The sequence below is a fragment of the Podarcis muralis genome, chromosome 1 (assembly GCF_964188315.1).
Source record: "Podarcis muralis chromosome 1, rPodMur119.hap1.1, whole genome shotgun sequence".
Classification (NCBI taxonomy): Eukaryota; Metazoa; Chordata; class Lepidosauria; order Squamata; family Lacertidae; genus Podarcis; species Podarcis muralis.
In genome coordinates, this window is record NC_135655.1 from 22000827 (window position 1) to 22019183 (window position 18357).

Consider the following 18357-nt stretch of genomic DNA (forward strand, 5'->3'; position numbering starts at 1 on the left):
AAGGGCCATAGCTCATTGGAAAAAACATCTGCTTTGTATGCAGAAAGTCCCAGGTTTGGTCTCTGGTGCCTCTGGTTAGGACTCCTGTCTGAAATCCAGTGAAAGCAATACTGAGCTAGATGGATCAATGATTTGAACTCGGGATAAGGCAGTGTCCTAGGTGAGATTTTGGGTGAGTGGGAGTAGGTTAAGGCAAGACTGACCCCCATAACACGTCTGGATCCCACAACACTTGTGGACTGCCCTGAGATCTTGAAGGGTGGTATAGTCGTACCTCAGAAGTCGAATGGAATCCTTTCCAGAAGTCTGTTCAACTTCCAAAACATTCAGAAACCAAGGCACAGCTTCCAATTGGCTGCAGAAAGCTCCTGCAGCCAATCGGAAGCCGCAGAAGCCATGTCGGACGTTCGGGTTCCAAAGAACATTCGCAAACCAGAACACTCACTTCCGGGTTTGTGGCATTCGGGAGCCAAAACGTTCGAATCGCAAGGCATTCGTCAACCAAGGTACGACTGTATATGAATTTAATAAATAATATTAATAAATAAACATAGCAAGACTCCATTCCTAAAGCACTTGCAGAGAAGAGTAGAGTGCCTCTAGAATCTAAGACAACATTTTCAGATACATATCTCTACGCCAATACATTATAACTGTCCTTGGATCCATCAAATTTGCAAAATAAAAAACATCTAGATATCTGCCGATTTAAGGTTTTCTTATTGACATAAGCCCGGTGTAGATAATGGTGTATCTACAGTACAGAAACAAGATACAAAATTTGGATCCATGCCAATTCAAGCCTATTTTTGAAAGCTGTTTTTTCTCATTCATACAAGCCTAGTGTTGATGCCATGCCCCCAAGCTGTCTGTAAGGATTCAAAAGTTCCACTTACCATGCTGGCCATGTTGTAGCAAAGGAACTAGATCCAGCAGAGTCACCAATGTCACGTATAGTCCTTGATAGTCCAATGAAGGGTAGTCTGATAACTGAGCATCACGACTTTGCTGGCCGCGTTCAGTGGGAGCATCTCGCAGGACGCTGTAAAGGAGGGAGCGAGTAACAGTAGGGTTGATGGAACTGACCTGTGGTCTTAGAGATGGGGTGAGTGGGAATGGCACAGGAAAAAGACACATGGTCATGGGCACTGTCAAATTGGAGGCATCTTGGTTCTCCTTCTTCCCTGTGCGGGACAAAATGCTGTTGGGGGGACAAAGAAAAAAAAGAGACAACAAAGACACAAAGAACAGCACATTACATTGAAATGACACTATAAAACAAATAATAAAACTCCAGATACATCCCACATGAGATGCAATCTCTACCAATAACTAGTGCATCTTGCAAAATCTAGCAACAGTTCACTTCCATGCTTGGGGAAAAAATACAATTCAGAAATTGCTACTTGTGGGGAAATTTTCCATTGCATCTCATGTGTTATCTGGTTCATAAGGAGCAAAAATATAAAAATGCATGTTTCAGTGGCACACCCATGTTTCACAGTTCTGCAAAATTAGATGCAATTTGCTATGGAAAGAGAAAAACAGTGCAACGGCAGCAGCATCAGATTGTCTGAAATATATGTGTGTATTATTATTATTATTATTATTATTATTATTATTATTTTATATAAGAAAAGGATAATATTGGGAAAACATTTTGAACATCTTTATTGGAAACCAAGGAGGAAATACTTGCAAAAAATAGGTGTGGCACTTCTAGAAACATGTTTTAGCAAAGAATAAACATGTGTGTTTGTTAAGAGAGCCTTAAAAATCACATGTTTATTGCATCAAAATAATGTCTGTATGTATTACATGATACTGTTTCATGACATTCCGTCAGTATCATCTGAGATAATGAGATTTCAACAGGCACATGGATTTAGAAATAATATAATATTTCTAAAATGTTAGCTAAACTACGTTTGGAAAAGCTTTAAAATAATATATTGTCGATGGGCTGCAGCATGTTTGTGAGCTTATGAGAATGGTAGTTTGTGTGTGCTTTTAATTTAGGGGAAGGAAACATCTTATTTTCTGAATACAAACACTCTCTTGTTAACATGGTTACTTTTGAAATCTAAGGGCTAAGCAAGCATCACCCGTTGTATAGCTGCATATCAGACAGGGTCTTATCATACATTGCTAAGGCTACTTACGTTATTTATTGAACAAACTCACTACAGACTAAAGGAGAAATAATTTAGAATAATTAAAAGTCTTAGTGGGAATCAAAACGAAGGCTAAAAATGAGATTGCTACGCCTTCTCAATATCATTGCAATCATATTATTTCACTTTTCTGAAATGGCTATTTAAAAAAGGCTGCTATTGCAACAAGATTAAAGGGCACTAATCCAGGCAAAGTTAAGCACCTTTACAACTCACTGAAATCAACAGAAGAGGCACAACACAACCCTTTGCAAATTTACTCAGAAGCAAGTGTAGTCAATGGGGCTTACTCCCAGGTAAGTGGCACATAGGACTGCAGCCTTAAAAATGTGCCTGGCTCTCTCCCGGTGAAATCAGAGGAGCTTAAAGGTGCTTAATTTTGTCTCGTGCATGCTCTTCACTTCTTTTTACTAATTTATCACACCACGACTATATATTAGCTAACTTACAAAAAATATATTTTGTTTACAATGCATCAGACCAGATACCCATTTCCCCCCTGTGTGTTTGGCATGGAAGAGGCACTGTTTGAAATGCCTACTCAGAGGCTGGCAACTTGTGGCCCTCAGATATTGCTGGACGCCCAGCTCCCATCATCCCGGACCACTAGCCATGCTAGCTGGGGCTGATGTGAGTTGCTGTCCAACAACATCTAGAGAGTCACCCTGGTATAGCCTTGACATTACTCTTCCTACAGATTTCTACGGTTGATCATCTACAAAAGACAGAAGTTAGCATCCCATTGACTGTTCATCATTTATAGGATGGATGTTGAGCCAGACTTAAGATATTTCTGAAATCACCGGCCTCATTATATACTGCTGACCTCATGAATTGTCTTGCACATGAATAAGCAAATGCGCAACTAGCAGGAAGGTGCCCCGAAGTAATCCAGTGAGAGTACAGGCACTGGGGAAGTGATTTAAACATGTGCAGGACAAGAGCTTATTGTGGTGACACAGGAACTGTCAACCTGTTTGGAGATTGTACAAGCGTTCTGGGTTGGTCAAGTATGCCAGCTGCCATCTTCCAACAAGTAATCTGTACCATCTGCTCAACTCTACAAGTCTCAGTGATACAAACAGAGGCCACACAGCAGCAGGTTGTAACCATTATATTCAGCTTTTAAAAATGGCTTGTTTATTGTGCCTTATATACTTTCCTCATTCCTTTTGGTATCCCAACGTCCAGTTACCGTGAGGGTATTAACGCAAACCAATAAAATCGCCTAAAGACCACTATCATAACCATGTCCACACTAATAAATAGAAGCAAAGGAAGCTGGCTTATATCATTGGGCCATTGTCATTACTGTCTACACTGACTGATGGTGGTTTTTTTAGGCGGGGTTAATTTATTCTCCTATGCTGTGCTGTTCCATTGCCTTAGCTACTCAATTTCATTCTGTTCCAGTGCAGTCCAATTGTTCATTTTTCTTTATTTGGCTGCAAAGCATAAATCTCGATCAGCTCTGGCTCTCTGAAGGTATAAGGCATTCAAGGTTGTCCTCCTTCAAAATGGAGCTGAAGCATCAAGAGACTACACATCCCAGCATGCAATTCTCCATTGCTATCGAATGTGCTTTCTGGCCAGAGCAAGGGAACTTTTAAATGTTTAAAGACCAAGGATTTACATGGCAATGTGCTTTCTTAGCAGGTCAAATTATTATGTATCTTTTTGGTGTGCATGCAGAGGATTGAGGCAAATTGTAGAGTCTGCAGGGCAGGGGAAGGTATCTAATAGCCACTTGTGGCTGGTGTGGTGGGGCAGAGCTGTCCTGCTAAGACCAGCAACACTACAGCTTACCTGGACAGTGTTGGGGTGGCAGCAAGGTCAAGGTTGTGTGGACACAGTTGGATGTACCAGCAGAAGCACTGAATTGGTTCTTCAGGTGCATCTGTGCAGGGTCTTTAATAGCTGCATAGCAGGCGGAAATCCCTAGTTCCTAGCATAGCATCCCCATGTTAGGAATTGTTGCCTTCTACTCACCATGGAGCTGTCCAAACCAATGGGCAGCCCATAAACCATGGCGCACCTTGGGGACTTTTCCTAACCCCAATAGCGTGACATTGCATGCTGGGACTTGTAGTGTGTTAGGTGACACACCTCCATACAAACTAGTTATGCTACAGGGGTGCCATCTATAGTTGTGGGTGCTGAGCACCCATGCCACAGGGCCCCTGATGCCTCGCAAAGCACCGGAAGTCACGTCCGAGTGCTCGGAGATGCTTTCTGAGGTCTTTCTGAGGTCTCGGAACCTGACTTCCGGTGCCACCGGAAGTCAGGTTCCAAGGACGGGGAGTGAGCATGATGTCATGTCACAGCGTGATGTCATAACATCACGCGCACTGGGTACCCATAACCTGGGGCCCAAGTTGGCTCCCCTGTTATGCAAGTACACTGTCAATGATGATCTAACTCCCATAAAGAGGAACTTAAAAGCGAGTACAGCCTCGAGGGAAGACAGTGTAGAGTCCAGCTTTCAATCTGTACCCACCACCATCTCCCAGAGGTGATTTGCCTTGAAATGGCTCAAGAGCGCTTGCAACCTTCACTAAAACTGCCAAATATAAAAGAGGACAGGGCTTCTTTTACAGTTGTGCAAAACCTCAGATATTCAGTAGGAATGCTCACTCACTCTTGTCTACATGACAATTTGCACTTGCCTTTCTATCCCAGGGATGGGGAAACTGTGGTGTTGTTGGACCCCAATTGCCACCAGCCCCAGCCTGCATGGTCAGGGATGATGGAAGCTGTTCAACAACATCAGGAGGGGCAAGGACTCCCCAGCCCTGCTTCATCCTATCCTGCCCCAGCTTTGTACCCAGTCACCCTAAAGATCACTCAACATGAGGACCTCTGCATCAGCACCTTACACCCTGTTTTTTTAATCACATCCCCAGAGCCCCTACAAGTCTATTTCTGAAGTTGAAGTAATCTTCAGCAATAGCCTCTGACGCAGGACATGGGAATGCATTTTTAAAAAAATCTGGAACAGCTTTTGCACCTGCAGAAACTCTGAGAAGGGATCCTGTCCTGTATCTTGAGCAGCTGCTATTTTATAGATAAAGAAACACGGTTCTCTCTTGATAAGAAAATAATAATTATCTTTTCCTTCTGGGGCATTTGTTATATTTGCAGTCAAGTTAGGGGGGAAACAAGCTGGAAATGAGCAATGCATGAAAATTAAATTCATGCTTAATGCAGAGAAATGCTTTGGCCTGAAGGTCAACTTAAGGAGGAGCTCAATGAATCAATGTGTTATGCGCTGTGCATGGTGATTTATTTTTAATGTGATGTTTTATTTGTAAAAAAAAAATGCATTTTCTTTACATTTTCCCACCCACCCATCTAAAACCAGCACTGCCCAATTTCCCTCCCCAAATTTGGTGCACCCTAAAGATGTCTGCAAGTCCAAGGGTCATGTTCATCCCCCATGTGACTAAAAGAAAGCCAACTAAATCCAAATGCAAAGGAAGTCAACCTCATCATGAAACCAATGTCTGTTGTTCCCCCAAAGATGTTAGCATGTTGCAAATTTCCGTTAAATCCATCTTTGTGACCTAGCTGGGAAGACTCCTTCTGAACAGCCTCATCCTTCAATGTGCCAGTTTATATATGTAATAATTGTTATTAGCTAGAAAGAGAACCTAGGTTTTTCTTTTTTCTTTCTTTTAGTAATCGAAATAACTCTTACTTGGAAATAAGTTACATGGTACTTGGTGGGACTCACTTCTGAGTAAAGAACAGAAGTGTTCTGCACACTTCCAATGATTCCATGCTAGAGATGTGCAGGAACTAGCAGCTGAATCAGGTGAGAATATGACTATCAAGAATAAGACCAGAAAACCATTCAGGAATATCTATCGACAAGCCATGTTCCTCCAGTTGCTTCTAGATTATGCAGTTTCCAGCTCACAAAGAGCATTTAGTTTTCTGGACTGAGAGCTCTCTTAGTGTGGCCTGCCCTGTGATGGTGTCAGGGTGGGTCTAGGTCACAGATGGGAAAGAGGTGGCTCTTCCAGATATCGCTGAGGTCCAATTCCCATCATCCCTGACTCCTGGCCATACTGGCTGGCACTGGTGGGCGCTGGAGTCCAAAGCATCTGGACGGCCACAAGTTCCCCATCCCTGGACTAAGGCAAGCCTGCAATCCTAAACACGCTTACCCAGGAGTCAGCCCCATTGCATTCAGTAGGACTTACTTCTGAGCAGGCATGCTTACAATTGCACCCTAAGAGTTCAAATTGTCAAGAATTCAAAAAAGGGGGAAAGTTCATTATATATATATATCCAGGTTTTAGGTGCAAATGCAACCCATGGGGCATTTCTCCCATGCAAGACTTATTGCTATTGAATCTGATAGGTAACTCCATTTAAATGAATGTCCATCTTAAGGATTCTGGCACAATATTCATTCATAATCAATAATCAATGCATTGGTGTAGAACCTATGACAACCCAGAAGTTGTTGGACGACAACGCCCATCACCCTTGGCCATCTGGCTGGGAACAGGATGGCGGACTAGATGGGCCACTGGCCTGATCCAATAGGATCTTCTTGCTTTCTTCTTGGTTGTGCTGGCTGGGGCTGATGGAAGTTGCAATGCAACAATGTCTAGAGAGTCACAGTTTCCTTGCCCCCGACTTAACAGGTTGCTTTCACATTCTAGGCCTGGAGAATTGCCTTTTCACTTCTAATGTCTCCTAGCTTCTGGAAGGTTCAGAACTAGGATTTGGGTTGCTGATTTGTTTTGGACAAAGTAGGACACATTTCCACCCAAAACTGAGTGCAGGTTTCAAGTCACCAGCTCAACCTCTAAATGTTTTAAGCCCGTTTCTAGCTCATGGGGGAGGTAGTGGGACTTGAAGGCAATAGATCAAAGTGCACTCCAACAAATACCCTCTGGGGCATTAAGCTATTGGCCTGGGAGCCATTACAGCCCTGCTCCTTCCCACATGGCCAGAAGCATCCTTTGAGAAAGGGGTTGCTTTTGTGTATTGATCAGCATTTGTTCTTTAGCAAAACTGTTAAGGGAAACTAATTAGCCAAACGATCTAAGGAGGCCAGGAAAAGACATGCAATGGGTTTTAATTATAGGTTCCAACTGCACATTAGGGGAAATTGCAAGCATTTTATATTATCACCATTGGAAATTTTACGAAAATTTGGCAGACGAATCAGAGGTAACTACTTTGGGGTTAGGATATCCTGCCTTAGGGTGATGAGTTAGGAGATATTACTGACCAAGTCGCCTTCCACTCCTGTTATGCTGTGGTATGGAACAGGTTATATAGCCACTGGTTGTTAAGCAGTTTGGTTGGGCAAACTGAGGACTGGTTTTCATAAATGCAGCAGAATGGGTGGAGAAAGTTAAGGCAGGTAGAATGGACTGGATCACTGCTGACTGATTGCAGGCAATCACAGTTCTGAATGCTCTGGTATATTATTAGCAACCTCCTGCAAATAGAAAATCAGCATAACAGATAAAGGGGGGTTGATCACCTTTCCCCCTGATTTGCTAGTGTTCCAATTGCAGGGAATCTTCTTGGTGGGGAAACAGATGAAATATGTAGCCAATAGTGGTACAGTCCATCACCTCATTCTCCCCATGTTCTGCTGCACATATACATAGCTTCCTCCTAGACAACCACTGTTGAAGTTACTTATTGCTTCCAGATTTTATACTTCATTGAGCTCTGACACATCTAGCAGAACACCCTTCTATTTTTCATAAAGCTATTCATACACTTCATTTAACCAGTATATATTTTCTATGAAAGCATAATTTAAAGCTTACCTTAGCAATGTCTGAGAAAAGTATTTCAGAGTGTTTGCAATGTCAGTTCCAGAGGGGACGGGGTAAATGTTGTGAAGAACACGGTTATGGTATTCTTGCAAGTACCGGATCTTGGAAGCAACTGGTTTTTGTTGTGTTTGAAGAAAATGGAAAGGGGAAGAAAAAGAACATGTATCTTAGTTCTGTTCTTGTGGATAGAAAAATCATATAGTTTTTCTGCATTCAGGCCACAATCCAGCACAGTTACAGCTAAGCTAACTAACTGTGATCTATGATCATGGATCTCCCAGTTTTTAAAAAAGTTAACAGCAGTTGTTGGGAGGGAAGGAGCATTCAATCGGATTGGGGCCATAGTGCTGGTGGAAGGAAGACTACTAACTGTACCCTCAGATACTCCGAAACCCATTTAATTTAACGGACTTCCGCATGACTAACTCTGTGTTGAACTGTGGTCATCATCTAATATATTAAGGCTGAAGGCAGTTGCCAGTTCGATTTTATTCCAAATGTCCACCAAACTTAAACAATTTCATTGGTGTCTGTTCCACCCCCCATATAATATTTGTACAAAGTCAAGCAAAATGACAGGAAATCAATGCAATGATTATGTCTTCATAAAATTAATCATACAACACCTTTCAACCCTCAAAAGTGTCTCCAATATGGGCTTACACCCCAAAAATATGCTTAGAAGTACATGGCCAACAGTGGAAAATTGGTTTGGCTTGCCATATTTTGCCCAAACGTGCACCCCTTCTCTCCTCAGCATGCCATGATTACATCAGGAAGTCTACAGCTAACCATAGTTTCCCATTCTGCCCCAAAATGGGGAAACTGTGGTTCCCAGGCTTGGAGAAAGCCAAGATCTTACACCATCTTCAGAGTTTCCTCTCTCTCGAAGGCTTGCCCAAATCACTGGAAGTACAGGAGACAGAACTAAGGAGATTAGAATAAGCAGTGGTGTATTATCTATTTCACCTGCACTGCTACCTGGGAAACTGGCCATCGGCTAGGCGGCTGTAATCATGAAACCAAAACAGGCAAGTAACACAAGGTATGGGTACACCTGATTTGCTGTACACTATGTGCTTTACACTGTAAAAAGGGGTTTGCCAAGAAATGTGCTTGTGCTTTACATTGCAAGAAGGAACTGGCTTGAGATGGCATAGGGAGGCCTCAAGAAGCAGTGTAAAGACAACTGTATCATCTCAGTACTCAGTGGGCTGATCAACCAAGGGGACAAGAAACCAGAGGTGTTTTTGGAGGCCCCAGAAGATATGGCTCTTGCTTCTGACACTGCCATATTGAGGCATCACCTAGGAATAAGGTACAGCCCGATCTATTGACTGAATTGCTAAATATAACTGATAGAATGGCTGGCTGCAGGCAACCAAAGAGTAAGGTTTACTACCACGGTTTTGCCCAGTCATTTGTATTAATGAAAATGTGGTATGTGTGTTTTCTTGTGGAGAAGGTGGCAAGGCTTTGTCACGCTTACTACTTGGTAAGTTGGTCGTACGTATTAGCAATCACAGTAGTTAATTCACTGCTTTTATTACTTTTGTTGCTTTTTGTTATCATTTAATCATCATTGCTGTTATTACTGCATTTCATTTATAAATTGCTTCTTATAAATAATAATAACTATTATTATTATTATTATTAAAATTTGTATACTTCCCTATACCCATAGTTCTCAGGGCGGTGTACAACTTAGTTCCATGGCTGGCTGTATAAGCAACCCCTCACAGGAATCTGCCAATGGTAGGTTCTCATTTTGAAAATACTGTCGAATTACTTGGAGCAATTTCACAATACAGTAAAAACATATACAAAACAATGGCATGTATAAAAAGTACATATATATTATACACACACCCAATTTCAAATCCAACAACCAACTGGGATAAAAATCTACCCTTGTTTTTACTGAAGTTGTAAGATACCTTGAGAGTGTTGTATATTCAGTGGGAAGGTAGAAATGTTTTAAATGAATAAACTTTCACCCTACAGTTAAGCAATTGATAGGTTTATTATGCAGCCAATGGCAATGAAGGCAATAAATTAAGCAGGAACCTATTAATCATCGTAAGAAAGGGAAAATGTAAAGGAATGCTACCATAAAAACTTAGAAATGAAACAAATGTATGGAAAAAAATTCTCTTTCCCCAGATTTTCCCATTCATCATGTGATTGCATGTAGCAAAGAAAACAGTGACTCATAGAGTTCATCTGCCTCTGTTTTCTTCTGTAAGAGTCACTGAGATGTTTACTGCTGAGAAATCTCAGCATGCCTAAGCAGATATTTGAGTAACCATTGTAATGAACTACTTGCGCTTGAACTACTACTCTCACTATCCCTGGCCATGCTGGCTGTGGCTTATGGGACTTGGAGTCCAACCATCTCTGAAGGGCCACAGGTTCCCCAACCCTGCAGTAGATGGATCAGACTTCTTCTCCATTGCTCCACAAGGCTGCACTAAAATCCATGGGTCGAAATTACAGGGAAGAAGACGTCAGCTACCGTAACTGTTAAGAGACCTTTCCTAACACCAGGAGCTACTCAACAGTGAAATAGGCTGCCTCAAGTGAGCTCTCTCCTTTATTAGAGGTATTTGAGCAGAGGCTGGATAACCATCAGCCAGGGAGGATGTAGTTATGCCCTGTATCACAGTTCCTGCACTGAGAAGGGGGGTTCAACTAGACGACCACCAAGATCCCTCCTGGCTCTATAATTCTGGTTCTTTTGGTACAAAAGATTAGAGCTGCTTAGCTTCAGAAACGTGGTAGTTTGTGTGCCTTCAGGCCATAGCTGGAGACTTGGTATTTTTTTAAAAAAATTATAAAAATATTTATCGCACACCAGCTCATATAAAATATCAAGGTGGAGAGCAATCTCATATATATATCATATATTGCCCTGTATCCATTGATCTCAGGGTGATTCACAACACAGAATTACAATATAAAAAAACGCAAAATACATAATAAAAACAAAGACAACCCAATAATCCTCACCCCCTTCCACAACACATAAAAGGGCATTAAGATGTCAATCTGCCAAAGGTCTGGTTAAAGAGGAACGTTTTTGCCTGCTGCCTAAAGGTATATAATGAAGGCACCAGTTGGTCCTTGGGGAGAGCAACCCACAAACAGGAAGCCCATTCTCGTGTTGCCGCCCTCTGGACCTCTTGTGAAGGGAACACAAGAAGGGCCTCAGAGGATGATCTCAGGGTCCAGGTAGGCTCATATGGAGAGAGGTGGTGCTTGAGGTATCGTGGCCCTGAGCCATTTAAGGCTTTATAGGTCAAAAACAGTACTTTTAATTGAACCTGGAATCTACTTGGCAGTCAGTGCAGTTGAGCCAGGATTGGTGTTTTATGCTCAGACCGTCTTGCCCCCATGAATAACCTGGTCACCAAATTCTGCACTAGCAGAACCGTTCTCAGAGGCAGCCCTACAGATTGCAGTAATCTAGCCTAGAGGTCACCAGAGCATGGACAACAGAAGTTAGGCTGTCCCTCTAAAGATTAGGGGTGCAGCTGGAAGGCACTCTGCTCCACTGAGGGCGCCTGAACCTCAGGTAACAACAAAGGATTCAGAAATATCCCAAGCTGTGTAGTTGCTTCTCCCATCAAGAGCAGGTAACCTCACAGCCTTCTGGCCTGGAAATGCCTCAGTCTAACTGAATTGAGCTTCAGTTTGTAGGCTCTCATCCAGTCCATTATTGAAGTAAGACAATTGTCTAGTATATCCACTGCCTCCCCTGCAAATGTAAAGGAGAAGTAGAGCTGTGTGTCTTCAGCATATTGCTGACAACATACTCCAAACCTCCAGATAACCCCACTCAGCTGTTTCATGTAGATGTTAGAGTGTAGGGGATAGAATCGATCCCTGTGGAACCCCACAATGAAGGCTCTATGGGGCTGAGAAACACTCCCCAAGAAACACCCTCTGCAGATGACCATCCAAGCAGGATCGGAACCACCACAAAGCACTGCCACCCATCCCTAACTCCAGAAGAATACCATGGCTGATGGTATCGAAAGTCACTGAGAGGTCAAGGAGAATTAACAGGGGCACATTTCCCCTGTCTGTCTCCCAACAGAAGTAATCATTTGGGGCAATCAAATCAGTTTCTGTGCCAAAACTCAATCTAAACCCTGATTAAAATAGCTCTAGAAAATCATTTTCCTCCCAAGAGTGCCTAGATCTGGTCCACGACTACATAAAACACCATGAAAACAATACAAAATTATCAGTAAAATGACTAATCAACAAAGTTTAAACAGCTGCATGGGCCTGACAGCATAAAAATGTGTTCAATGGACATACTGACATTCAGTGACACAGATTTTATTATTGCTTCTCAGTCTTTTGGCTAAGATCAAGTGTAGCCACTATGCTTTCACCTTTATTGGGGTCAAGCTGCAAATGTATTCAGGTAGAAGATTGTATTGACAGAGAAATTGGATTAATATGCAACTGTGGTCAGAATGAAACAGTCACAAATCAAATTTCAGGCCCCAGAGTAGCATTTTTTGATTTACAGGGGTTTTCCTATCCTGGGAAACTTGGAAGGAAGGGTGAGATACAAATTCAATAAACAGATAAATAACATACAGGTATTTTGCAGTGACAACCAGATGTTTATGAGTGATTTAGAGCTATATTGGTAAATGACAGATCTGAAGAGAATGAAGTCATATTTTTAAAAGCCAACACTTTCCATAGCCCAATCATCTAGAATATATCTGGACTATAAATTTGTATTAGTTTAACTATCACAATTTCCCCCCCCCCCCAACCCTGCTGTATAATCCTACTGTTTGGAGACAGTAATATCTGATCAAGACCTCTCACACCTCACTCACAGAACTACAGTTCCCAGGCTTTTATGCTGAATACAAGTGACTCCTAAACCCGTTTGACACAGCATTCCCACATGTGTCTGCTCAGAAGTAAGCCCCATTGAGTTCTGTGGCGCTTGACTCACAGGTAAAATGGTTGTGGAAAAACAGTCTCAGTCTGTAGCGTAGAAACGTTTTACATTGGTTTTATTGCCTCTCCTGGATCTATAATTTTGTTTCCCCTCAGTTTTATTGTATTACAAAAGCATGTGCGGTGCGATTATTTTATTACATTGTACTTTTTTCTTCAACACCGCAATCCATCAGGATGAATGGCAGTTGAGAATTTAAAAATATAAAATACATCCTTAGAATATAATAAAGCTGTTGGGATTGCTTCTTCCAGCAGAAGAAGAAACTAATTTTTTAATTCAGAACCCTTTGATGAGTGTATTTTCACCTTCCCCTTTTAATGGATGCTACCAGGATAAAATTCCCTTCTTCTTTTGCTAATGTAGATGTGATAGCAGCACACACTTCTCTTTAAACGTGAGCCTGCCATCATCCAGCATAAAGCGGTCATGGCCACAGGGAGGCCCATTGCGACTTCTGGAAGACCCAACAGGGCCCATCGCAGCCACAGGAAGGCCTGACGAGGCCCGCAGCAGATGCAGGAAAGGCCAACAAGGTACCCAGCAGTTGCGGGAAGGCCCGACAAGGCCCACCACAACCACAGAAAGGCCTGATGGGCCTTCTACAGGCTGCAATGGGCCTTTCCCTGTTGAGCCCCATCAGGCCTTCCAGAGGCCACAGGTGATGTCATATGTGCACCACGCGCGTGACGTCACAGGCCCATGCCAAGCACCCACAAAGTGGGTCAGGGCATGGCACCCGTGTCTCCCAGCCAAGTTCACTTCCAGGATCAGGTGCAGGGGGAGAGGGATCATCTCAGGAGAGAGACTGCAAAGAAGCAAACCATGAGCAAAAGGAGAGTTCAGGACCCAACTTTGCCTTGCATACCTTGTTGCGAATGAATACAGGAAGACCTGTATTTAAAAGGATGGGTGCTCCCACCTACCCCCCTGCCTCACATGGCCCCAACCGTTGCATGAAAAGTGTGCAGTGAAGCAAAAGATCCATTTCAGTTTTCCCTGGCAGATGCCAAAATGCAGGTCTTGGAGTCTCCCTACGCAGTATTTTCACTGGGCTGGTCAACCTTCAAAGCCAAGGCACACGAACATCTCCCAGAAAGGATATAAGGGACTTAAAAGTGTATGTTTATTTGGCTTGCATGTCAAATTAATATAATTGTGTGTTTCTGTCAAATACTGTATTACAGACTTTTTCTAATTATGGGGAAAAAATTGTGCTGAAAAACAAGGAAACAGAAGGTAGACTTCAAGTATGGTGGTTGGCCCAGATTTTGTTCCTGGTGTTCAGACATCAATGCAGTGCATCACACAAATGGCACCTTCAACCTGTTGCTATGCCCCCAGGGACACTGCCAAGTCAAACGCAGAACACAGCTACAGCCACAATATAGAGAGCAAATCACCTAAAATATCTCATGACTTGGTTTTCAGAAGCGTTAACACCTAGATCATCAGGAAGCATCACCAGGTGCTGGGGAAACAGCTTATTTTCATTTAAATTATTTTCCTCAAAAGGAGCTTAGGTATCTGTATTCAAGATTATTTCATAACACATTACTGGGTTTCTCTCAGCTCACTTTTCTGAGCTAAATGAAGCAGTATTTCTTTGGTCTGTCGATGGAAGGGTCTGCACACAGTTAACAGGCTCATGAACACTCAGTTCTGACCTAATCCTCTTCCTCGGCTACCTCCTACACATTATGTTAGTTCAGATCCTTTTTATGTCAATAGACTCAGTAGAAAGAGTCCTCTGTGGGATCTTCTCTGCTGTCTCTGTACCAAACCCACCTGCAGTAGATATAATATGCATTAATAGCTCTGCATTTTTAAAAAGGAAATAGCAGGTGCATGGGGGTTGTTCTGGATCATGACCACAGGGAGCAGGGTTCAAGGGTCCCCTGCTGTAGTACTCATCAGGATCAGGGGACATTTGCCCTATATTTGCATTGGAAGGAAGTCTCTCAATCGCACCAGTGGACACTTTCTTTCCAGTGCAAATAGCAGGCATGGAGGAGGGCTATCTGGACTGGCACCACGGTTGGGTAGAAAAATGGGTAAAAAAAAACCTCTACACCAGCATACTTTTTCTGGATTGGATGCTCTATGCCTGCTACTTGACTTTCAAATGCTCACTCAACTGTTATTCCTCCATGTCTACTTTGGCCCTGAAAACAACGGGAATAGGACTCCGACTGAACAATTCTATGTCTATGCAGAACTAACTCTCATTGAGTTCTATTGTGGTAAGTGAGCATAACAATGAGTCTTTAGTCCATCATTTGCTTGATTACCCCTGGCCTGGAGCTGGGGGGAGTTTCTGGAAACTGATATTGGGTAAGAGAAGGAAGTGAATGCCTTTGTTTCCTTTAAAAATATGTGGAGAAAATAAATTGCATCAGCATCGTTTCCCTGATCTGTGGAAGGCAAGCAGAAAGAACAACCCATTATTCTAGTTAGTTAGTTAGTTAGTTAGTTGCTCTGATCCACAAACTGATTCAGTTATCCAAGCTCTAGTGCATACTGTCCAGAGAGATTTATATATCTCCTTCCTTGATGGTATTCAGGAAAAGACTAGATAGATACTTCAGATATGGGCTGTTCTGTCTTTGGCTTATGGACAGTGGTATAGCGTGGGTTGTCAGCACCCGGGACAAGGCAAGTAATTTGCGCCCCCTAACCCGTGGATTTTAGTAGGGGCAGAGAGCTGCGAGTGCGAGCGCCCCCCCCCCCCGATGTTGCACCCGGTGCGGACGGCCCCTCCTGCACACACCCCCACGCTACACCACTGCTTATGGACTGGAATGATCTGTCCATATCTATGGCTCTGCAGTTCTATGATCAGTGACATCATTTCATCCTGCATTGTTCAACCACAGATAATCAGCACATATCTTCCTTCATTAAACACACTAAGGAGGAAGTATTTGCCTGCTACCTACCAAGGGCATTTAACTGAAGCAAGATTGAACATTAAGGAGGTTATTCTAAAGGATCAGTGGTGGACTCAGTGCAAGACTTTGGGAGCAGAAGTCCAGCGTCCCGCTCAGCAGAATGAGCAGGAAATTCCCCAAAGCAGCAGAGCTTGCTTGGCACATTTTTTAAAGTAAGTGAAGAACTACACATTGCCATCTAATGGGGGGAAGGGCCTAAAAATTAAGTCCAGAATCTAAAATTTCCTAAGTGCAACACTATAAATGAAGAAACAATTCTGTACACTTCCAAGAGAAGTTCTGGAATCTTCTTCCTTGAGAGGTAGCCAAAGGAAGATAGGCAAGAAGCGGTCATGGATACTTTGCCTGCAAGACATGGAGCACCTGCAGTATCCAAGGGTCCCCTGCGAGTATACGGTGCCATGATTCTATTATACCTTTTCATTCAGTGTTGGTCAATGAAGCTACACAGTCAGCTGATCCTGCCTCACAGTGACCTGATAGGGTGTCTTGGAAGCAACGGCCTTGTATATATATGGATCTGACCAATCCCTCTTTTCCTTCGCTAATTACATCTCTGTTTATCTGAGTGTGTAAATATTATTTCACTGGCAACTTGAAGAAGCCATAAAGGGAGACAATCTCCACCCAGTCCAAAATATCAACAAAAGCAAGAGTGGGTGTGGGAGAAAGGCAAGAGATAGGCCCCTGAGATTTTGTTTTTATTTTCAAGTCATCCAGTACAGTGCAATCAGGAAATGAAAATAATCTGGTAGGAAGATTTCCAAAACCTAGCAACGGAATCAAATCAAGTGCGTTAAGCTAGGTCTTCTTTTAAAAAAAGGTGGGGGGAGGAGAATCGTATCAAAGGCCTACATTTCCTCTATATGTGTGGAGACCGAAAACCATCTCCCCTCTTTTGGTAAATATAGGGATTCAAACACTCCATGATGATTTTAAAGGGATTGTGCTTTGTAGATGAACATCCTTAAGGGTGGCCAACATGATGGGCGCAGAAGGCCCAGGGGAGACCAGAAGGTCCCCCGAATCAAGCTCTTTAAACCGCAGTGCTCTTCGATCTTCCTAGATCAGGGCTTCCCCTCTGCCTGCAAGGGCGGAGAAATCGCCTGCCGCATTCAGCACCACGGACAGCGCCGTCCCTTCCCGTCTCTTCCCCTCACCGCACAACCACCTGACGCCCCCAGTTTGCCCCCTTCCGTCCCTGCCGATGCTCTCCTTTGTCCCCCCCCTCCCCACCCCAGTCTCTTTGCCTCCGCGGGGTGGGCTACTTACACTGCTCCGCTTTGGTGGACATGGTGGGGCCCGGGTGGAAGTGGTTGCTCCCAATATTGGCGGCGCGGGGTCCTCTCCGTCGGCTAGCGGGGAGCGGCGCTCTCCTGCCGCGGCGGTGAAGTCACCCTGTCTCCCGAGCTGCATCCCTCCCCCTCGGCTGCCTCTACCATCGCTACGGAGCCGCAGAGCTGCAGGGAAGGGAAGGGAAGCAGGCCAAGGAGGGAGGGGAGAAGCCACGAGGGGGCGGCGGCTTCGAGGAGCCCCCGCGCGCTCCAAGCGCGGACCCCCGTTCCGCGCCCTAGGCTAGGCGGTGTCCGGGGGCGAGCGCGCGTAAACGGCGACGCGCGGAGAAGGGCCCATTTTACAGCCGAGGCAAAAATTAATAATCTAGAGGGCCTCCCTCCCCCCCCCCCCCCGCGTTTGCGTGAAATGAGCTCGACCGGAGAGGAACGTGGAGGCGGGGGAGGGGGGAGTGTTCCATTCATGAAGACGGGCGGCTGAGCGCGGCCAGCCTTTTAAAGGGACTGCCGTTCGCAGCCCCCGCGGCAGGGAGGGGCTCTCGCTTTTTCTGAATGGGAAGCGCGCCGCCTTCTTTTGCAGGACCTGCTCCGGGGCTGGATTTAGGGTTGCCATATTTTGGAGAGCAGAAAAGAGAGAGGACGCTGTGACGGCCATTCAAAGCAATAAATGTAATTTGTTTTAAAAAAAAAAAAAAACCATGAAGAAGAGGGTGTGGCCTGGAATAAGAGGACACATGGCAACCCTAGCGCCCGCCAAAATAAGCACGTGCTTATCAGGGGAAGTGGGTGGTTCCCATAATAAGCTGCTGGTTGGCCATCCAGCCAGCTGCTCTTATGTCCTTGCACTGGAAGTGACATTGCATTTATGCATGTTTTTATTGTAATTTTTTTCCATGTGTTTTATTTGTTGCATTCCTACCTTTTTATTCATTGCATTTTTCTCCGAGGAGTAAAAGGTGGTGTACATGGTTCTCCCTCCCCTTCCTCATTTTATTCCCCAAAACAACCCTGTGAGGTAGGTTAGGATGAGACACAGTGACCAGCCCAAGGTCACCCAGTGAGCTTCCTGGCAGAGTAGGGATTTGAACCCTGGGTGCAGCCTCCAGTTTAGATTCATCTGCCTGCCCGCCCCCTCTG

General features: G+C 44.0%; 1 protein-coding gene across 1 annotated transcript in view; it reads right to left on the reverse strand.

Moving 5' to 3' along the window:
• UNC79 (unc-79 subunit of NALCN channel complex) overlaps positions 1 to 17593 on the reverse strand; it is a 129980-nt gene extending 112387 nt beyond the window's left edge. Inside the window, exons 1-3 of the mRNA XM_028717104.2 lie at positions 17201 to 17593; positions 7976 to 8096; positions 897 to 1201 (exon numbers count right to left, since the gene is read on the reverse strand). Coding sequence (XP_028572937.2) covers positions 897 to 1201; positions 7976 to 8096; positions 17201 to 17222 — 448 coding nt within the window. The 5' untranslated portion in view covers positions 17223 to 17593. The remainder of the gene's footprint in view (positions 1 to 896; positions 1202 to 7975; positions 8097 to 17200) is intronic.
• Positions 17594 to 18357: the final 764 nt, after the last annotated feature.